At 37.0% G+C, this 23,989-nt stretch overlaps 2 protein-coding genes across 2 annotated transcripts in view; one reads left to right on the forward strand and one right to left on the reverse strand.

Annotated features, from left to right (window-relative positions):
* The window catches only part of LOC127365947 (low-density lipoprotein receptor-related protein 1B-like), a 241,426-nt gene extending 235,091 nt beyond the window's left edge, over positions 1-6,335 (forward strand). The window contains 5 exon segments of the mRNA XM_051404535.1: positions 962-1,038; positions 1,691-1,781; positions 2,104-2,254; positions 3,915-3,989; positions 5,121-6,335. Coding sequence (XP_051260495.1) covers positions 962-1,038; positions 1,691-1,781; positions 2,104-2,254; positions 3,915-3,989; positions 5,121-5,261 — 535 coding nt within the window. The 3' untranslated portion in view covers positions 5,262-6,335.
* The window catches only part of stxbp5l (syntaxin binding protein 5L), a 380,881-nt gene that overhangs the window by 67,482 nt on the left and 289,410 nt on the right, over positions 1-23,989 (reverse strand). The window lies entirely within an intron of this gene.

A 23,989-nucleotide genomic window follows, 5' to 3' on the forward strand; every position in this document is an offset into this window, starting at 1 on the left:
GCACTTATTACATTATCAGCTGCTGCATGACTCTGTATCGTTGCTGCCCCTCACTGCCACCCATTCACCCATCTCATGCAGTCGTCACCCAACACACAGGAATCGGGGGGGCAAAAACTTAATGCTATTGGTTTGTGATGTGGGCATCAGTCTGTGCATTTGCAACCTGTGCATGATGGCAAGTTGGATATGTTTCGTTATTGACCAGTCATCACGTATGATTATACTGTAACCTGCTAGGCTGAACATCTCATCAGTAATTGGGGTTTACCTTCAATACCTTCAATAGAGGTTAAGAGAATTTCTTCATTCCTTAAGGAATTAGTCTTTTCATGGTTTACGCTTTCCAAAGGAGATCAAACTCCCCCTTTCACCCAGTTTCCCATTAAAATTCATGTCGCTGTGACAGTTCGTTCTACGAGGGCGTGATTCATTTCCAGTATGTATGGGGCTGCATTCTTATTTTTGATAGCCTAACGTTCTGATTCTTAGAGTGCATGTTATTTAGAGTAATTTCATTCTGTCATCATCCAGTCGCACCCACCAGATCAGTCATGCTTTACAGACCCATCTGCGTCAGTTGTGTGAAATTAGAAATCACCTCCGCTAACAAGGGTCATACATCACGCCCATCGGATCCCATTGGAACACAAATGAGATGACGACTTGTTGTCCTGTTGTCATCCTTTGATTTTTCTACACTGAATATTCAACATGTAAATTCACACACACTGTGTATGGACACAACATGTATATACATAGTGCTCTCTCTCCAGGTGGTGTTTTGTTTGTGTTGGATCAAAGCACTCCATAGCAAGACTGAATCATAATGTGTTGTATATGTAAGCCACGGTCACATCATTATGTAGTTCATTTGGTGAAGGTGTTTTCTCAGCAGTCTTTCTGCTAGAAAAAGTATTCTAATGCAAGTTTATTTTTACTCTCTTTTGACCTCCTTCAGATGTTCAGCCAATTGGGCAGGAACACAGTGTGAGAGACCCGCCCCTAAAAGCAGCAGATCAGACAACACCAGCGGAGGTGAGTTCTGGGAATTTTAAGAAGCCTTATTATAAAACCTTTGAATAAATGTATATATCACTTATAAACTGCCCCCATTCCATCTCAGTCGAATGATTACTTACATCTGAAATGATCACATTTTTATACATCCACACATTTTTACAGGCCCAGGCCAGACAATTGAACTCGGTCCTGATTGGCAGCCTTCCTAAAGAATTACTGAACTCTATCCAACCTAGCTAGTTTGCAGTATTAGAACAGAAAAGCCTTCACTCAGCAGATTTACCTCGTTTGAATTAGAGGAGCTAATCGCATTTCAGTAATGCAACTGTTCTGTCACCAAATTCATTCCTAGAAACTTATGATTCTTAGAGCTACATACCATCTTAACTTTGTGACTTTTTCTTCTCTTTTTTCAGTTCCAAACAATTTACGTCTTTGTAGAATCTATGTCTTTGTATAAATGTTATTGTATAGCCCATATATACTGGATAGCTGTTCTGTTAAGGGAGTGAAGTGCGCAGGCAACCAAGTTTTTTTTTAAAGATGGCCTTTTTTGAAACCACAGTCAGGCATGGTTACATACAATGTGTCACTATCTAAGCCCATCTCAGCTCCTTTCAGTTGTTACTCATATCTCCACATCATCTCTCTTCTGTCTGTCTCTCAGGGAGCATAGCTATCATTGTGCCTCTGGTCCTGCTGGTAATCTTGATTGTGATGGTGGTAGCAGGTGTTTACATCTGCAGACGAAAGCAAAGGTAAGTGAATAAATAATAAAGTATAAATAAGAAAGAGGCTTCTAAGCAGCAACCGATGAGAGATCCAACACTGCATAGCTTTGAAGATGAATGAGCATTTTTTTTGCTTTATAAATGTTTGTGTGTTTGTTTAAACATGTTCAGAATACCTAAAGTCTGCGCTGAGCCTCTGATTACAATTCAGCTTTTAGGTCTGCCCTGTAAAGTTATGTATTCCAGGTAGTGTGGTGTGATTTGTTGTGTGGAGCCGTGCGAAGCTGTGCAGCATGTTGACCTGCATGTTGCGTCCCATGTTAATGATGGCTTGCTTCACACACCTCAGGGGAAAACGTGTCCAGAGGCAGCCCATGACAAACGGAGGGATAAACGTGGAGATTGGGAACCCGTCGTACAACATGTATGAAGTGGACCATGACAACCACGCTGATGCAGGCAGCCTGCTGCGACCCAACTTCACGCTAGACCCTCACAAGGTTGGCTTATTTTAGTCAGTATTCAATACTCAGTATTGAACTAACCACAATGCAACAGCAAACTGAAGCTTTACATCTGTTTGAAAAGCAAACTGAATGATTTAGTTCTAGTTCTTTGGTTGTTTTATGCAGTGCAGCATTATGACAGCATATTGCTGCAACCATGACAATAAATATATCGTGTTATAATGTGTAGTTTACTGACTGTAACACCCTGGCCTCACCCTCCTTCCTGAACTGGATTCTTTTCACATTATAATGATGTTTTTCAAGTTGTTTTCATTGTCAAAATGAAACTGATTCTGTTTCAACAAGAGCCTTTGCTTTGAATAACAGCACATCTTTCTCTTTTATTTCTTTTATCTTACGCATCACTGTTGACAGAGCATACCAGTGATACTAGTATCACTGGTATGCTCTGTCATTAAATCCACACACAATATTTTCACATAGGTGTACAAAACAATCCAAAAGCAGCTCACAGATATAATATATTGAAGATATTTCTAGAACCTTTAGGCACTGGCTTGAACTTTTTCTCATTTCAACAACATAAAGATTCTAGTAATATCCTTTTTCGTCAAATGTCTTTTGAAATAAAAATGTAACTATTATGTTAATCTGTGCTCGGAACTAGTTTAACTATTTCCAGAAATGTAAATTTAGCAGTATATAGATTTCAAGGAATCTGTTCGCGTATTTGAGTTAACATATGCATTTGTCTCGTCTAATACATCCTTGATGAATAGTGTAACATCTGAAAAAAGAGAGGAGGGGAGCTGATTTGATTGGCCTTGATTGATGCCAATCCTTATAACACCTACTAATTATAAAATTTGTTGCACCACTATCTCTTGTCATGAAAACAGTGACAACCTGTCAATTACGCCCAACTGAACCCACACATTGTCTGTGCTTCATTAAATCTTCATCTTGAATGCCAGGACAAGAGTGTATATGACAAACTTTGTGCAACTTGACAAAATAATCACATTTTTGCCGAAGTTGTGTTTAATTGCAGAAAGGGGCAAGGACACCAACCACCAATTCCAAACTGTTGTCCAGCTTTATAAAAACAATTTTGCCTTGTGTTCTTTGTCTCTGTTCCAATACTGTAGATGTGATAATGTGGTTATCTAACATCAGGATAAATCAACAGGATAAATCAAATAGGATTACATTAGGTTGTGTAGAGGTGTTGTGAAAGCTGGCTAGTGTGCAGGAATGCACAGGTGCCATGAACCAAGAGGACTCTTCATCTGGCTGGTGATTTATTCTGTTTACACCCCTCAACCCCACACTAACATTCAGCATATCAAATGAATCATAACACCTTCACTGATGTTGTTATCTAGCTCACCTGCTAGAGCTTCAAGCCTAATGCTGTCAACGTCTTGCCCTGCCAACTTTGACATCTGCTATTGTCAGTCCAATCTGGCTGCAACAGAGGCACACTGGCTTGAATCTCAACTAGCTTCTGTATTCCACTACTCTTTCTTGGTCCCTTACAATTCCTACTACTACAACTGGACTAATTCTTAAGTTTGTACATAGATAACCAGTAGATGGCCGTGCATTATTGTATGCGTCAAACTGTTTGGTGTTAGCTATGTTAGTGAATTTGCACTGTAAACAGAGGTGGTGCTTGTTGTTGTTGCAGGGCTGGTGTGTACAATCCAGTGACCCTCGCACCTTGGGCATCAATTCTGTGCCCAAGGAGGTAATCCCTGGACAGGTGACTTTTCTAAACTTCACTTTATGTTTGCCCCATCAGGAAAAAAACAAACAAATCATCCTCACATAGTTAGGAAGTGTGCAGTGTGGAGTTACCTGGCAAACATTTTAAAAGTTTGTAAGATTGCCTGTACCATGTACATCTGGCCACAGTCATATATAGCTGTTTACTACATCATATATTAGATTAGTATTCATATATACTGAAGTTTCTAAAAAGCTACCACTATGCTGTGCTTGCATGGCTTTGTGTTTAAATTGTCTTCTTCCTGCATGTTTCTGTCTGTTACTGTACTGTTGCCTGCAGTGTAAAACTCAACGTATACAGTATGCATGAGTGCTGAATGTGTGAGTCATGAGTCTTGTGCTATTCTTTGAACTGCTTCAGATAGAGTTAAACTTAAATGTTTTACCCACTTTGTCAATCACAATGGACTTTCCTTAGAGCTGCACTAATCAATATCTTCTTTTATTAACATGAGCTCAAATTACCCTATGTAATAAACAGGAGGTTGTTTGCAGTGATGAAAGCAAACATAATTATCAACCCAATTCTACAGTTTTCCTCAGCTGTACGGAGTGTTTTAGTCTCTTTTAGCTCATTGTTTTGGTTTTCTGCAAACTGATCCACAAACTTTGCTCTTGTCAACCTTGCGTCCATAGACAGTAATTAGCTTTAAACTGATTGTTTTTATCCAACAAGGTCTAATAAACTGACTTCACGCTGCACTCCACAGGCAAAGTTAGCAACTAGCTACAGTAGTGACCACAGTGAATCATTTAGCTGCTAAAGAGCCAGATATTTTTCTCAAGAGTTTGTGAAGACCAAAACAGAGGTATCAGAGGTAACAGAGGTAAAGAACTTCAATACATAAGGTATACAAACCTTAACTCCAGATGAAAATGTTTTCCCACATCTGCTGGATTTGATTAAAATAGGCAATCATTTGCTAACATGTCTGCCACAACAACTTTGTTATATGATCTGTCAGATGTTGTGTTCTCAGCTTGTTCCACTGCCCCCAAGTGGCCAAAAAAATCCTATGAATGCAGCTTTAAGACTCCCACTGTATTAAAGTAATTTATATAAATAAATATTAATTTTCTTTTCCATCTTCTTCTCCCTATACAGCCCATGAATTACTCCAACCCAGTGTATGCAAAGATATATATCGACGGGCAAAACTGCCGGAAGCCTGTTATCAGTATTGACGAGAGGAGAGAGCTACTCCCAAAGAAACTAGAGGGGACAATTCATGAAACCGCCGCATAGCCTAACTTTACACTTTGTACTTCTTTTTTTACCACAGTGTACAATGTATAATATGAAGGAGGAAACAAGATTTTTTCTATTTCCTATGAGGCTCTTAGGTTTTACTGGTTTAGCATCAGCATAATGTCTTTGTTGGTGTGCTGAAGAGTTTTATTTTCCATTTACTGTTTGCTTTCTAATGTTTGTCAAACATAAGTTATACAGCGCTACACTGTATACTGTGTGACACTGAAGTAAAGCTGCTGATTTGCAAAAACTTTATTAACACCATAAGCCACACTTGTGCACAGTTTAAACCTTAAAAAATGCAGTGCTAAAATTTGTACCCATACTTGTTTCTAGTTTAAGTGGAATATGGACAGTGTGTCATTTTGTGAAGGTAATGAAGGTAGGTTGGCTCAATTTTTCTGAACAAATGTAAGTATCCTAGGAAAGAGTAGAGTGGGTTGTTTATAAGGCTTTTTTTTTTGTCATATGACTACGGACCATAAAGCTTTGCAACTGAGCAGTGAAGCTTGATATTTTTGGGGTTTTGTCTTTTTTTTCTCCTTGGTACCTAACGGATCTACTGACTGGATTTCCAGTGAAGGCCATAATATCAACATGATCTTTTCTCACGCAGTATGTAATTCCATAGGTCTTCTGTCTTTTCCATTTCCACGGATGTCATGCTCTACCCACCTTGTTTCGACAGTAATATACCACATGAACTTATCTTTTGGTGAAAGAGATTGAAGCCCACCTTGAATGTTGTCCGATCAGATTCCCAGATCCTGTACTGTACACTGAAAAGACAGATACTGAATACCATATTTTTCTAGGTCTCATATGTCAACAGATGGATTAAAGATAAAGACAAGGAAGATATTTACCACAGCTACAAAAAGGTTATTAAGAGATATTATAAGACACATCTGTTACTTCAGAAAGGAAGATGATAAATATAAGAAATTTTATAATTTTGTATTTGATTTGTATGTTGTTTGGCTGCTTGTATTTTGAAGAAATGTATTAAATGTAAGTAATTTTTATATAAAATGTAAATCGATATTGAATAAAGGGGGCTTATTTCCACTTTGTGTCCCTTTCTTAACCTTCAAAGAAGTTAATATCATAAGATGTTGAGAAAACTACATTTTAATAGTACTGTATACAATATAAAAAGAATGGTATGAGTGCAGTCCCATCAGCCGATAGTCAACCAGTGATCAAACTGGCAGAGTTGTTATATTTCCGTGGTTTACATGGCCACTGACCTGACAAGTCAATCAACAGCATGAGGTTTTTTACCTGCTGTGCAGAGGCAGGTGGCTGATGGGAGATTATTGCCCTCCCTATGTGAGCAGGAAGTCCAAGACCATTCATTACCTGGTGTTGGGGACACAGCGTCAATGCCACCTGCTGAATGATAATTCAGTTTCTTTTTACTTACAATGGCTGTCTCTCCACATACTTCACCTCCTCCTTTACCATGGCAACCTGAGGAGGCAGCAGCACTCCTGTCCTCTTTCCTTCTGTCTGTGCTATCAGCTGAATCGGCCAGCACTCCCAGACCACTGCATTTTGATGATTGTACAAATAGATGCCTCTGTTTCCAGCTTCCTTAATCGTCCTCCACAGTAAACCTTTGCAGCCATCAAGACGCCAGTCCAAGATCTGCAAGCAATGATAACACATATGGAAGTTTTTAAGCCCATTTTCCACTGAACAAAAAACAAATAGATAATCCTAGTATCCATACAAATACCAAGGGTGCAAACATAAGGTGAATGATCAGGTCTTTAAATGATTTGCCTTGTAGGCCATTAAAAGTACTGAACAATCTATATGGACGTAATCGAACATGTTTCTCTTGCATGAAGGCAAGCCAGTGTGCTGAGTGGTAAAGGAAGTATTGTGGAACACTCAATTGTAACTTAAGCCAAAAAAAAAAAAACTGCTGTGAACTACTTCAATTGAATTAAATGTTAGATTTGTATGTGCTGTTGGAATCCTTTTGTGTTTCAACATGTGACGATCCTGTAAAGTTCATCTCCATAATTTTTGTAATAGTGGTCTATGGGGGCAAGGGGGGATTTTCGTTTTTGTAGTACTGTGCAATCCCATGTCCTGTTTTCTCAATATAGTTGTGAAGATGTTCAGGGCTCTGGAAGTAATTAATTCACGAAACAACCAATGTTAGGTCAGTGGCATTTGCATGGAATGAATGGACATTAAACATGAAGCTTGGTACAAAAGATGAACTACTCCATTGGAACATTTTGCAATTTAATACCAGTGTTTAGTGTGCTGAAGCAGCCCTGTCTTCTCTACAGCTTAAAAGGCTGATGGTTATCACAGTATTCAGAGCCATATGAAATGGATGAAAAAAAAAAAACAATAAATAAAAATGATCTGTGTCACATAAATGTATAGATTTGTTATACAATCTTGAAAGCTTCCATGTTTGTATGTTGAGGAATATTGGGTAATTGAAAAATAATCTAAATAATAAAATGTAAAATTAAATGGTAGTCTGGAAAAAATTCCAGGAACCAACAACAACTTTGACCTCTTTACATTAATGCATATATATATATATATATATATATATATATATATATATCTCAGGAGATGCAAATTAATAAAGTAATAAATAAAAGATAATTAGTATAACATATGTGAAGATTTTTGTGATTGAAGGGCATCTGCTCAGAGCAGCACCATCACCACTAGTTTCTGAACCCCCCAAATACATTCACAAAATTGTCTGTAGAATCAAATCTGGAAGAAAACACACTTAGATGCTGTTTTAAAACATACCTGAAAGCCTTTTTTAAGAGTGTACTTTTACTTTTAACTTGTAACCAAGAAATCTGGGAAGGGTGCACTAAATAATGTTTTCACTTCCCTAAGTACAAAATGACCAGCTGTGGAGAAGTTATTGATAGTAATAATTATAATAATTACCTGTTTCACCTTTTGCTATTATAAATATATGATTTAATTATAGTCCATAGTCTTTGCCTTTAATTGATGCAAATTACAGGCAATTGCCAGAAACTCCTGCTAGTCAATAATTAGATGGCAGTTAAAATCATAGATTACTTGAACTGATCAGGAATGGGTATTTCTTTAACTAACAGAGCATCTAATTGCTAATGTTAATAGGGGCAGCAAGGGCATCCTCTCCACAGGCTGTGTCTATCTTCTACATTGTCACAATATAGTGCTGTTCTGATGACATAGCTGGCAGTGTATTAATATTTTGTATTGTTTTCGGGTCCTCGACACAACTAAATTAGTTTGTTTACATCTGCTGATTTTCAGCAATAGGAATTGAAGCGCAATGGTGTAAATCTTTTTTTATACTATTTGGTAACATTTTTGGGAATTAAAGTTTCGCACAAATCACAGTGGAGTAGGCAGCCTTATATGGGGATTATGTCGATTATGCAATTGATCCAATCACATAAATTCCTGATGAACTGGTGACATTCAAAAGATTGAAAGAAGTGATTTTTTTTAAGTGAACTTTGTGCAGTTAAAATAGTTTGGAAACTCAAACACTCAACAAGCAAACTTCACAGAAAAAGATCGCTTTAGACAAAAAGGTCCCAGAAAAGTACTTTAACAAGGCCCCTTCACATCTAGTGTCTTAAGAGATTTAAAATGTTGTCTGACAAAAAAAAAATATATATTTCTATTTATCTAAATTTTCAACTTTATCTCCTCATCTTTACAGGCAAAAGTTATTCAAATTGAAATTGTTTGATGATTAGTACCATTAGATTATATTGAAAGCTCAGAAAAAGCTAATATGTGGGTTATGAGTGGATATTACTTTGTTACATGTAAGGTTAACGATAAACTTAAGTGTAAAAATATGGTATTGTTCTTTTACCATCAGCTTTGTATTTTCATGGTGTCAATTGTTCACACTGGTAGTCTGGTAGATGTTAAAATCAGTAGAAAACTCTATCAAATATTAAATATGTGGAGAGTTCTGCAACGTTGAGACTATTGTATAATTGAAATTCACTCCAAGCTCTCTCCATATAACAGTCTTCAACAAATGAAGACCTCCAGCTAAGTAGTGATAGAACTCAGGTGGACTGGGAAAAGTGAGGAAAGGACCACTGGCCCACTCTCTCAGTCCCATAGAGCTTCAAAAGAAGAGAAAAACTGAAATTTGAAAACTAGTCCTGAACTAAGAAATGCCTGGAACTCCCCTCCCCTCACCTTGCCTATTGATTTATTGTCTCTTTTCCACTTAGCAAGCATCACCATTCTCCTGCATAAACATCAGAAAAACCCAGAGGGCTCATCTCTCGGACAGAATCAATAACAGCAGGAGTCGTATTCACGTTATAAACAACAGCTCCTGCATACTCATGCTACAGCATGCACCAAGGAAAGCTGCTTAACTGTCTGTGTACGGTGAGACAAACTGTAAGAAAGGCAGAAAGAGACCTTTAAGAGTAACTAAGAGAGGAAGAATGGAATTATGGAAACAACTCCAGACTTACCTTCAGTTCACATATCTAATAACATCTCAACACTCACATTGACGATTTGAACTTTTCACTGTCGGACAGTGAACAACAGGTGATGCTAACTATTTTTTTATCATGATTTAAAAGGGATTAAAATGACTTATGAGTGAAAAATCATATCTTACCTGACTGACAATAACACATAATCAGCTCAAAACATCTTCAGTCATAATGATTTTAGCTTGCCCATTTTTTTCACATGTTCAATTTCCAGTTTTGTCTTTTGGCCTATTTATGTTGATGGAACTTCAAGTCAAAAGTCTTCGCCGTGATCTACTCACACAGTCCAGTATACGTCTCTCAAAAGTGGGTCCACATTTATTAAGCCCATATGACCTGACAACGCAACATCTACTGTAGAAATTGGATTAGAAAAGACAATGTGCCAATGTGAGAGATTCATTAATATTTAGAAGGTTTTTTGTCTTTATTATTTTGATATTTTCCTACTGTTCACTGTTTGATATTGTTTATAAGGGACCCCACAAGTAATTTAATTTTTTGGGGGTATAATTTAATTTATTTCAACACTAACAAGTCAATTTGCAATTGTATCCTATATTTCTTTTTATGCAGGCATTTTTTCCCATTCCAAATGTACTAATGTAAAATGTTTGTCTAGGCTTCAGTCTTCATAATTTAGTGCTTCAATTTAATTCAATTTTATTTGTAGAGCGCGAAGAAAAGTTATCTTAGGACACTTTTCAAATAGAGCAGGTCTAGACCGTACTCCTTATAAGACTTTAATTCAATTCAATTCAATTCAATTCAATTTTATTTGTATAGCGCCAATTCATAACAGAAGTTATCTCAGGACACTTTTCAAATAGAGCAGGTGTAGACCGAACTCTTTAAAACATTAATTACAGAGACCCAACAGTACCACCATGAGCAAGCACTTTGCGACAAGGGCAAGGAAAAACTGCCTGTTAAAAGGCAGAAACCTAGGACAGATCCTCCGGCTCTAGGTGGGTGGTCATCTGTCTCGACCAGTTGGGGTGAGAGAGAGAGAGAGAGAGAGAAGCAGAGAGAGAGAGAGTGAGAGACAGACAGACAGACAGACAGACAGACAGACAGACAGACAGACAGACAGGTGCACAGCAACAACAGTATTGGCAATGGCAATCTAGCAGGACCATGGCAGGAGGCTCCACCAGGATCGAGAAGAACCTGCGAGACGAGAAAGCACAAGAACTCCGGGGAAGAAGTGAAGTTAGTAACATGCATTAATGGGACATGAATGAGTGCAGAAAGAGAGAGGAAGGGAGGAGCTCAGTGCACCATGGGAAATCCCCCGATAGTCTAGGCCTATAGCAGCATAACTAAGGGATGGTCCAGGACTCACCTGATCCAGCCCTAACTATAAGCTTTATCAAAGAGGAATGTCTAAGTTTAAGGCTGCACTACAAAGATAACCTATAGGACATTAGCTTACAACTAGCTCAGCTGACTTACAATGTGTTCCAGCAGTAGCGTACATTAGCTTGAGTTATTGTTAATAACAAATAATAAGTTAAAAGCGTTATTGAAAGTTGCCATAAACACTCACTAAACCTGATGCTTTGCTTTGATGTTCTGGAAGCCATTTCAGTTGGGGGTCCAACTGGACTCTTTGGTGGTGGTGTCTGAGAGGAGGATGCTGTGTAAACTGCACAGTACCATGTATGAGGGGCCGTCAGGGACAACAACGCTCATCCTCTCCACCAGGTGCTAACCTCAAGCAGAAGCACCTTCAGCAACAGACTCATTCCCCCCCCGGTGTAACACAGAACGCCAGAGGAAGTCTTTTCTTCCTGTGGCCATCAGACTTTATAACTCATCTACCTCCGGTTGCGAGAGGGACAGTTGAGACACTGTGCCCTGAGCAATGTCACTTTATCATTTTTACCCAATTTTCACTTCATCACTTTCTTTAGTTGTGCTATACCTTAGTTAATTTATGCTGCTACAATTTTTATCCCTTTTACCACTGTTACCACTTTATCCAATCGCTCCTTATCACTTATTTAGTTTGTACTTATTTTATTTCAATTTATGCTGCTAAACTGCACAGTGCGTATTGTTGTATATTGTATATACCTACGTTTAACTGCAATTTTTGTTGCATTTTGTCACATTTAGTTACTTGTTTTCTTCTTTTCTACTTACGTTACCTGTTAGTGCTTGCATTTTGTTGCATTTAGTTAATTGTTTGATTTGTTTGATTTATTTTATGTTAGCCTTTATTCTATTTTACTTTACGTTAGCTTAATTTTACTCTAACCCTGTATTACTTTACCACCTTTGTATTGAAACTGTTGCACAGTAATTTCCCTCAGGATAAATAAAGCTCTTGAATCTTGAATCATTATGTTTTCACCCAAGTATGTCATTTGTAATATTATATTGTATTGATTATTTGATTTGGAATAACTAGCTTGTTAGACAATAATAAGCACGGACAATAGAGAATAGATAATAGAAAATAGACTGTGTATTAGTTTAATTACCCAAATGAGTCTCCACTGCGACTTTGTGTTTTAGATGAAGAAGTATTGTAATATACATTTGAAGGCTGCACTTACACAACCTCCTGTTATATCATATTGTTATAAAAACATAAAATACAACCAACACATCATTATCATGACTGTTGTTACAGTAAAATGACCAGCTGAAACCTGAATGCAACAGTGGTTTATGTTTGGTCAGACTGTCAGACATTTTCTTCCAGCTCTGTCATTTCTTCCCATTGTACATTATATTGTAAAACTGGTTTGATATTTGCAAAAATGTTTCCCCTAAAAGCAAAAGAAGTGCATTTTAAAACAATTAACAAAATTTATCTATGTAATTAATTCCTTAATTCCTTCCCCAAAAGTTTAATATTTTATGTAATATTTGCGTTATGTTGGTTGCAAAAATAATTACTTACAGATATGCCCTCCTGTTTTTGGAGCATTTAAATGAATTGGTTGTCTTTTTAAAATCATTGAAACACATACATTTTCTCATTTATTTTGTAATGAACTTATCTCATGTTCTAGAAATGCTTGTTTTAACTTTAATCAATAGAGTGTGTGTGTGTGTGTGTGTGTGTGTGTGTGTGTGTGTGTTTGGGGGGGGGTAATAATTGCTAACATGTAGGAGCAATGTGATGACAAGAGGGAGATGTTAGTTTACACACCATGCCACATTCCCATTAAGGACACAATAAAGTACCTATAAGGTACTTCCTTATCACTGAAACACATGAGGCTATACGGTGCTTTGAGCCAAATGCTAACATCAGTATGCCAACATGCTCACAGTGCTAACATGCCAATGTTTAGAAAGTACTGTATAATGTTCAACATGTTCAGCATCCTGGCTAAGCTTGACAGCATGCTAACATTTGCTGTGGCACTAAAGGCTGAACCTGATTGTGATGCTGTTAGTTTTGCAGGGATCCAAGGATTGCACAAACTATAAGTTTGAACTATTGATGACACAAGATAAATCATCAGCATACATTCTCTATGGGGCACAAATATATGTACAGAATAGTATGACAACTCATCCAATATTTGCTGAGATATTTCAGTTTTGCCAGGCATGTCACTGCATGCCTAAAACAGCAGTGAAGTATGGAAGACTTGTTTGTACAAAACTTGGTTAAAGGTCAAGTGTGTTAAATTTATGAGGATCTTTTGGCAGAAAATAACCAGAATATTCTAGAATAAAGAGTGTTTTCAGTAGGGCATAATTATCGGAATATAGGAATTGTTTATCCATTACCTTAGAATGAGTTTTTATCTACGGATGCCGCATTTTGTCTTCCATAGATTCTGCCATATTGAACTGCCTTGCTTCTACTGTAGACTAGAATGGACAAACAAAACACTGACTGTAGATAAGCTCCTTTCATTTTTTTTTTTGAGTTTCATGTTCACCATAGTTTCTACGAGTGCTGTCAGTTAAAAGCGTTATTAACGGCGTTAACGCAAACCCATTTTAACGCGTTTTTTTTAAATTTTAGATTAACGTTCTTTTTGGCCTAGCACTCTTTGTAGTGTTTTTCACATGCTGTTGTAACAACTAGTAACGTTAGAAAAACTACAACACACACAGCTAGACCGGAAACAAAACAACAGGCACGCCGCACACACTTGTTTAAGAGTAGTAGACGTTACATTTTGAGTGCATGGCGAGCGCAAGACGTCGAAATGGATGCCAATAATATTCTGAATGGAAAGTTTACTTTTAAAAAGTTGCCAAATGGTTCCATTGACAAGACCAAAGTGATCTGTGTGTTTTGTCGTTGTGAACTGAGCTATCATCGCAGCACGTCCAGTCTGAAATACCACTTGATGGCCAAGCACACAGCTGATGCGAATTCTCCGCCCCCTCGTCAAAGCCAAGTGACAATGGATGACTTCAGGCAGAAGCCCATGGATGCCACAACTAAGAACAAACTTACTGCAGCCATAGCTAAATGGGTGGCTACTGCATGTAGGCCTGTTAACGAAATGAGAAAAAATAATGGGACATTTGCTTGCTGATTGTTGAGAGAGTTTTTACCCAAATTCAAAATGTTTCTTTTGGCATTGCTGCAAATGTCAGTAATGTCAAGCAACAATCATCAAACCTCAAGTGTTGTTTTATTAAAGAAAATAGCAATTCATTTATACTACTATGGAGCTCAAACATGTATTATTGTTATGAATGTTTCTGTTATTTGAATACACCAAAACAGTAAGAAGGTAAGGTCATAAATCAACACTGACATTGTTCATGAATCAGTTTTATTACCAAGAGTTTTGGAACGATTCCACTCTGTCCTTAAAAGACCTGTAAAAGGCTTTCTGAAGCTTTACAACCTACTCCCATTTGTCTAACTTCTAAAGGCTGTTTACTGAAGAATGGATCTTTTGTTCCAAAAATGTTGGTCAACAAGTTATCGTATTTGCATGCAGCAGAGACGGCCCGAAGTGGAGGATGTTCTGTGTCCTTGCACACCCTGACTAATGACCGGATTAAGGGGGAAATGGGGTTGAATTGTAATCCCCGCGGTGAAAGCTGCACTTTCAGTAAGCTTGGCCAATTAATCTATGGGAGGGTCTACTCTTTCTTTGGCAGCTTTTGTGTATCTGCAACAATTCTGCTGTCGTTCCTTGACCATAACAGCATGTAGCGTTAAACCCTGCATGCTGATTGGATACTGCAAATTTTATCCCCTTAATTCTGACACTTCGACACCTGTATTGGCTGCAGGGCACTTTTTTTGAAAACAGATTATGAAGTGCTTTTTAGAGAACAAAAGAAGATAAACATGAGAATAACCTAGACCATTTTTATTCACCAGCTTCAATAACATACATGGGAAAATCACTCCAGTAACCTGGTTCAAGCATAATTGTCAGAACAAGAATAAAATATTGTATTTGCATAAAAGTGCTCACATTTGATGTCTTGTGTAACTCCCATATGTCATATTGATACTGCATCTTTGCACAGCATTATTGGTATTCTTATGTAAGAAAAGTGTGTTGCCTTTTCAATAGTAGAGGGATCATCAGTTCTTGCATACACAATATGTAAACCATGACCACAGAAACACATTTGACAGGTCCTCATACCCAGAATATAAAATAAGATTTTTTCCAAGAAACAAGCACGACAAACAACCATAACAAAAACATGTATGACATATCTGTGTCATTCATAGGGGACACGAGGACATAAAAAAATGTAATTTGAGAGAGATCCATACAGAGAATGCATGATGTAGTTTCCAGCTCATCTAGATGCATACATACATATACAGATATACAAGTGCATATATCTCTGTCTCTAGAAATATTAATAATAAGAACCTACATGCATTGTCAACAGAAATATTATTATTATTATTATTATTATTATTATTATTAATAATAATAATAATAATAATAATAATAAATTTTATAATATTCGATTTTATTATTACAGGCCATGGGTCACCTTCTGTGGAGTCTGCCATGTTGAACCTTGTTTTTACAGTGTCCCAGAATGGACAAACCATAAACTGTGTGTAGATTTTTTGTGTTTTGGGAATGAGTTTTTTCATGCTCAGGTTGTCAAATTTGGATGTGAGCAGTGTTCAGTTAGTTGCAATCTGCAGCTTCACTGGTAGATGTCACTAAATCCCATACACTGGTCCTTGTAATTTTCTTGTAATTTTTTCATAGGCAACAGACAAAAACAAGTTTTGAATTTACACAGATTGTCAAATGGAAGGTTTGTTCCAGAGGACACCATGCATTTCTATATATCGTAGATATAATAAAGGTGTTACCAGGCAAATTAAAACTTCCACCTTTGGATCCTTATGTTATGGTTCTACTTTACCATAAACATATGGTTTTTAGAACAAGTGAGTAAGTGGACCTTTATTGGACATTGTTTTGTCAACTAAGAAGTTCTAAAAATGGAAATTTGAATGTCTACAGTTCAATTATTTGTATTTCTTTGATTATATTTTGATGATGCCTAAAACTATTTTTTTAAATCCCAATTTAACTCCAGTAAGATCTTAAGTACAGCCATTAGTCATGGTGTGCATTTGAAAATAGCCACTGTTTCCATGTCTCTATTTATTTTTTTCGGTAACACTTTATAATGAGTACACACTATTAAGCATTAGTTAAGCATGAATAAATACTGAATTCATCATTTATAACGCATGAATACACATTAGTATGTAGTTTATAAACACAGTTAAAAATGTTTTATTTATCATTGATAAGCAGATTAGTTATGGATTAGTAAATACTGAATTGATCATTTATAAAGCATGACTCTGCTGTAAATAGTCATTACTATGTGGTTTATAATCACAGTTATAAATGTTTTACTCTTCATTGTACTGTACATTTCTGCATGCACTTGCACATCCACTATTCAGACATGTATTAATGATTAGTGACTGTGTAAGCAGATGTTCTATAAAACTCACAACAAATTCATTTTCTAATGATGGCCTATAAACAGTTATTAATGCAGGAATTCACAGTTACAAAGCACTTACTACTCATTAATTAAGTATTTTGCACAAGCTTATCTAAAGTGAGCACTATCTATGGCTTATTAAGGATTTACAAATGAGATATAAAGGCTGACAATGCCTCGAGACTCACAAAATGTTCAGTTATCTTAACAGACGAAGGAGAGACACAACACAAAGGGATATAGAACATATTGTATTGATATTTACTGCAACTTCCCAACATATTGTATGAAGACGAACAAGGGTGGTTTATGAAGACATGCTATTGTTGTGATCTTATCTGTTTGGGACGTGTACGTTGAGCTCCCGCTCTCAGCACGTCATCAACGTGATGACGTGCTGAGAGCGGGATGTTACGTCATATTTACGTTAGCTCTCAGAAATTTCTGACAGTGCAGCCAAGACGAGCATGGAGAAGCACATTGGAGTCGGCGGCCGTCAGCGGCTCTAGAGGAGAGTATGTGTCTTTGTTTGGTAGCACACATTATGGTTGAAAGATAACGTTAGCTTGTCACTAACGTTACCGACCCGCCCGCTGCTAGGCACTCACCTCGCCCGGCTAGACGAGACTAGGCTAGGTCGGCTTAGCCACCGCGGGCGGGTCGGTAACGTTAGTAACGTTAGTAACGTCAGTCGTTAGTGACAAGTGACAAGCTAACGTTAACTTTCAACCATAATGTGTGCTACCAAACAAAGACACATACTCTCCTCTAGAGCCGCTGACGGCTGCCGACTCCAATGTGCTTCTCCATGCTCGTCTTGGCTGCACTGTCAGAAACTTCTGAGAGTTAACGTAAATATGACGTAACATCCCGCTCTCAGCACGTCATCACGTTGATGACGTGCTGAGAGCGGGAGCTCAACGTACACGTCCCAAACAGATAAGATCACAACAATAGCATGTCTTCATAAACCACCCTTGTTCGTCTTCATACAATATGTTGGGAAGTTGCAGTAAATATCAATACAATATGTTCTATATCCCTTTGTGTTGTGTCTCTCCTTCGTCTGTTAAGATAACTGAACAATTTGTGAGTCTCGAGGCATTGTCAGCCTTTATATCTCATTTGTAAATCCTTAATAAGCCATAAATAGTGCTCACTTTAGATAAGCTTGTGCAAAATACTTAATTAATGAGTAGTAAGTGCTTTGTAACTGTGAATTCCTGCATTAATAACTGTTTATAGGCCATCATTAGAAAATGAATTTGTTGTGAGTTTTATAGAACATCTGCTTACACAGTCACTAATCATTAATACATGTCTGAATAGTGGATGTGCAAGTGCATGCAGAAATGTACAGTACAATGAAGAGTAAAACATTTATAACTGTGATTATAAACCACATAGTAATGACTATTTACAGCAGAATCATGCTTTATAAATGATGACTTCAGTATTTACTAATCCATAACTAATGTGCTTATCAATGATGAATAAAACATTTTTAACTGTGTTTATAAACTACATACTAATGTGTATTCATGTGTTATAAATGATGAATTCAGTATTTATTCATGCTTAACTAATGCTTAATAGTGTGTACTCATTATAAAGTGTTACCTTTTTTTCCTCCTTGTAGATTGCCTCCCAGATGTACTGAATTAGAGAGGGGATATGGAGAGAAGAGGGGGGCTATGTAGCACAGCAATTGTTCCCTACCTCAGCAATAAAGTCTATGAGTTAGAAATGAAAGAGGTGGACTGGAACAGTGGAGTCGGTATACCTTATTTGTTCTCTCTGATACAGCCAGATATGCATGACTGCAGTGATTGTACACAGACACATCTGACCTATTAGCCACAGACTGACCACCTCCATGGACCATTACACATGATGGATATATACTAGCAGACTTGTGTGTGCCAAGTGAACAGGGTGGTGTACTCCTCTCTGAAAACATATTCATCCAAGCAGGGGAAAAAAAAAAAATTAACATTCTAAAAGTAGCTCAGGGCTCGCTTTTATCTCTCCTTTCCTCAGAGCCAAATTGGTGGTTTGCTGTCTGCCTGTCTGTGGCCGGATCTGGAACCTTCTAAGGTGGCCTAAAGTAGGAGAGCAAATTCGAAGCGTCTGGCTGATCATAAACAGCCGCCTGCATCTCTGTGCCATAGTCACAACTGGCAAATCCGAGCTCTGTCTGGCTGCAGCAGTAATCGAGCTATTGGTTTAAATCCACTTCATGTCAGTCGCACAAGGCCCTGCCAGCTTACAGGAGGCAAAAACCTGCTGTGGTAGCAGATGTTGAGGAAATGATATGTTAGCTTTTTTTTTTTCATAGAGTCTCTGTGTTATTTGAGCCCCACAGCATGGTAGGAAATGCCAGAGCTCCTGACCCTTTCTGCTGTGAGAGGAATAAGGGGTGACGGTCAGAGGAAGTTCAGTTCAATTTTGTGGCCTGGCAGCATGACTACTAGATAATTGTGATTCCTGCCCATGACTCTTCAAATTCATAGAACTCAACGCACGTATCTGTCTCAGGAGCTGAGGGCTTAAATTAACAAGTAAAACTTTGTATTTTCCTTCTGATCTTTTGGGATCTGTCAATGCAGATGTGAACATTTTCATTTTAAAGCCCGCTGAGTTTAGATGTCTGTCTTTTGTGTTGTTCACTATGTAGTTTCCGACACACTGCCTTTATTGTCATGGCTATATGCTTTGGAGAGATTTCCCTTCAATCTAATGACTTAAAGAAAGACAGAACGAACTGTGAAAGAGAGCAGAGAAAGTAGTCGAACACTAGGACCCAGAGAACAAGGAGAGACTATGAAAAGGGACTTAAAGCTGACCTGAGCCTTTCTTCCTGAGTTGTAACCTACCTGAGAGACAGCAGCTGATGCCAGCTTTTGTCTGGTCAGACTTGGTGGTTTGATTTGATTTATCGTGTGTGTGGTGAGGGACAACAACTTGGAGTGATTGCAGAGGCACATCAGCCAAGAAACATGATTCTAGTCACCTGCGTGCAGCTGAGTTCCAGTCCAACAATTGTTCCAAACAACCAGGGGCTAACTGCTTAAAAAAGGCCAACCTCTGTTTTTCCCCTTTTGTCATCAGGTTGTAGCATACCTTTTTATTTTTGCTGTTCCAGACAGGTCTCAGCACTAGAGAGGGCATTTTTTAATCCATGTCTTCATGCCTGCCCGTGTGTAGGAAATTCTTGAGTAGTATACAACATTTTTGGCTGGGTGGTATAAACTGTAGTGACAATATAGTCATTTACTGCGTGTTGTATTGGAAACTATATAACATATCTACAAGTTGCTTTTTTCGCACTATTTAAAGGTACTGTGTGGAATTTATGGCCACCAGTAGCGTTATGTAGCAATGTTTTTAGGAGCAACTTCCCATTCTGTTTGTATCGTTCACAAGGACCACGTAACACAGTTCCACTGATAATTTCACTCTATTCTCCTGATCGATAGTTGAAGGTTGTAACGTGCAACAGAGTTTCAAAATGCACCAACAAAGACAAAGAAAAGGAAGGCTGCTCGCAAGTGAACATGAATGTACACAAACAATAAACAATTTAAAATATTCAACAAATTGGTAGAAGAAGAAGAAGAAGAAGAAGAAGAAGAAGAAGAAGAAGAAGAAGAAGAAGAAGAAGAGAAAAATGTTCTTAACACATTGATTGTTTATAAGAAATCTTGACAAGCCATCTTCAATCAATGATCGAAGTCTTTCCTATTTAAAGAAAATAAATTCTTAATTTTTGGCTGGCTCCAGTGTACCCAGGGAATTTGTATACATTTTTATGGTTGCATATAGGTTCAATTGATATCTAGAAATTACTTTTCCATTACAACACTTGAATATTGAATTGCTTGCTTCCTTCTGATAACAATTGAAACTGCTCGATGCCACTTTTAGTTCTATTAAATGTGTAGAATTATAGGTCTTACTTCCTCAACACAGCATAAGCTGTGTCAGACATTTCACGAGCAAGGACCCAACCATCAACAAAATATGTTCAAATGATTTAAAACAAAACGAAAAGCGCATTAAGATTGGATCTGCTTCTTGGATGCCATTAGAATATGAGACAAAGCAGTGTGTATTCACAGTATTAAATCCCCAGCCATGCCTGGGATAAATATCAAAAATCAGTCAATCAAAATGATCTGCAAAGGAAGCATTGCTGAAATAGATTATTAAGTAACGATTGTGCATCTTTGCACTTTTACTTTTGTGTTTTAAACATGCAATCTTACTTTTACTTACTGTAATAAAATATCAGCAACAGTACATTATTGTATTGGTGTAGAATATTATATCAGTATTTGTATTCAAAGGTTAATATATGGAGTATACAAATCAATCAACCGTGTCAATTATATAAAAAAAATGTATTGACTTTTTTTTAGTAAAATTCTCTAATGTTTCAGCCTTATGATCAATGGTGAAAAGTGTCTTGAGTGTGTGTTATAAATGAGCTCAAACTAATCATATGTTTCCTTAATAGTTGAGCATTCCAGTGGCAGTTTGACATGTAGTAGGAGGTGGGAGACATTTTTGACTTTTAATTTGCTGGTGTGGTTTGTTGCACACCAGACTTGGTGTTGTCTACTTATTATTCTCACATTTGCAGTGTTTGAATGCATGCATGTTTACTGTGTTTGCCACCCCAAAAAAGAGTACAGGGTATTTTGTATCCCTGGAAACAAACAGAGCAAACAACAAACAAGTTGTGGCATTCACATTGTGTTTGAAAAGAATGAATATCAATTTGCACATTCAGGAATAATGGCTTTATTTTTTTCCTACCTGTGTAGCGGACTGATGACATCCTTTCTGAAGAGCCACTCAGAAACAATGCTGTTTTCTCTGCACTCTAGCAGGCCTTGTTATCTATGGTTCGATAGTTTAAATGTGACACTGACAATCAGAAGAATCAACAAAATGACAGCAGGATGACACCTATGTCTTCAGAAGGATCTCTTAGCTGTAGTTTATATAGCATTAGAGTAGATTCATTCAGGCATAACTGAACTTGGGTATAACTGAATAGAAGAGTAGAATTAAGCTTAATATCAACACATGATATTTTGCATGGTTCTGTTAGAATATGTTCAAATAATTAAAGCATAGAAAGCCTTGAGCTAAGGTTTTAATCCAATAACCACCTCACAGACCCTCCAGTGTCATCTAACTCTTTAAACTGTAATGGTTTCGTAAAAGTTACTGTACTCACTTAATCTGTAACATAATCTTTTAGCGTTTGTTATTAGGTTTTGTTTCTTTTTGTGATTAAATTGTCCTAATTAAATTAGGTTATATATATATTTTAATCAGATCTATTCTGTGATACTTATATAACTAATAACAAGCCTATGGTATTATTTTGATAGAAATTATTCATAAAACTTTAGGAACAACAATATCATTATACTAATCAATCAAATTGAAATTACATGTGTTATTAGTGGTGCATGATCCGCAGCAAAATATTCAGTAATACAGATTTTAGTTTTGTTAGAAAACAACTCGGAATTTAAACTCCACTGACAAATAATTATAGTTGTACTACAGAGCATTATTTAATACTGCCATATTTGTGAAATACAATTGATTTTTCAAACTGGCACACATTGAGCTACTGAAAACAGGTTTTTGCATTTTAGAAAACATTGTATGATTTTCATCACGATAAAATGGAGACACTGTGTGTTGCATGTATTTTACAGTCATCAATCCATTCCACCCAGTGGGTATAACCTGTAACTGGTTTAATACTTATAGAATTAACTCAATGAAGCACTACTTGACACACTCCATATGTACAGTCACTGTCCACCTGTTCATAGTTCAAAGGAAAAAGGCTATAAAATAGAGTAAAGTTAAGTCACACCCCTGTTGGACTTCCTGACTATTAACAAGTTGCTCCAAAAGCTATTGGGAATATACCCCTATAACAACACAAACACAAAAGTTTAGTGTCAAAAAAGAACTCCTGATCATTAAATATAATGGAAGGCAGGACATGTCTTTGTCTCACCTCATTCTAACAACATCTATAAAAGGTTTTCTTTTTGTGTGAGAAATGTTGTTTGTTAGTGTAGGTTTCCAGATACTTTTAAGTTCCATAGATTGTATAAACTGAAATAAATACCTAATTTTGAGATCTGGACAATTCAATTGTTGGCATATGTAAACACCTTATTACGTATAATCACCTTTGGTGAGACCTTGTGTTCTCCTCAGTTTATACATCTTCTAAAGGCAGTCAGATCAGAAGGCTTTTGAATGCATTATGTGTATTTATGTATCTATATTGCATGAAAGGTATAATAAAAATTTTATAAATTTAATTGAATTGAATGTAACTGTTATTGAAAAGAATGGTCAGGGATGTCCATCATGGTGATGGTGGTTGTTTCCTCCTCTATGCCTTTTCATATGTAAATTATAAAGGGTCCAGCTGATGTGCTATTGATGAGGCACCAAGGTGGTTTTGCCATTGAGGTCAGTTTTTCTTTATTTTAGTGTTTATATGTGAAACCTAAGATATATCACTCGAAAATCTTATCCCATACGTTAATGTAAGCACATGCACTTGTTAACTAACTTCTCCCCAGCACAGTTTTAATGACTACTACGCTGCATTCAATTTGGAAATGTTAAGCAACATCATTTTACAGCAAGTGCTTTGAGGATCTGTTTATTCCTTGTTGGCTGCTGTGTCAGTTGAAAACCGAATGGAGCAGTGATGTATGAAACACTACAGTGTACCAAATAGCTATAGATGTATAGTACACTTTAGAAGAAGATAAACAGGTGCATTGAATCAGAATTAGTTTTATTGTCATACCATGCTTTACTCTAAAAGGCTTTAATAGTGTGTTCTGCTTCGTGAAGGATTTGTCAAAAGCATCTCATGGCGGCAGCATCATTGGGGAAATCACAATTTTTGATCTGAATGATGAAAAAAATGGTGTGAATTAACTCTGTATAGATTGCAATACATATTTCACCAGCTTTACCATAGAGAGACTTAATTGGCAATAAAAATAGGGCAACATAAACATGGACAAAAAGAAGACAATGGACAGTATTGATTTAATGAGAGAGACTGTGTACAATATATGCAAAGCAGGGAGAACATACTGAACAAATATGCACATAAACACACAGTGTCTTTTAAATAATATGTAAATCCCAGTCCGTGCTTATATATAATATGGTTCCAGT

This window comes from Dicentrarchus labrax, unplaced genomic scaffold (genome assembly GCF_905237075.1).
Source record: "Dicentrarchus labrax unplaced genomic scaffold, dlabrax2021, whole genome shotgun sequence".
NCBI lineage: Eukaryota > Metazoa > Chordata > Actinopteri > Moronidae > Dicentrarchus > Dicentrarchus labrax.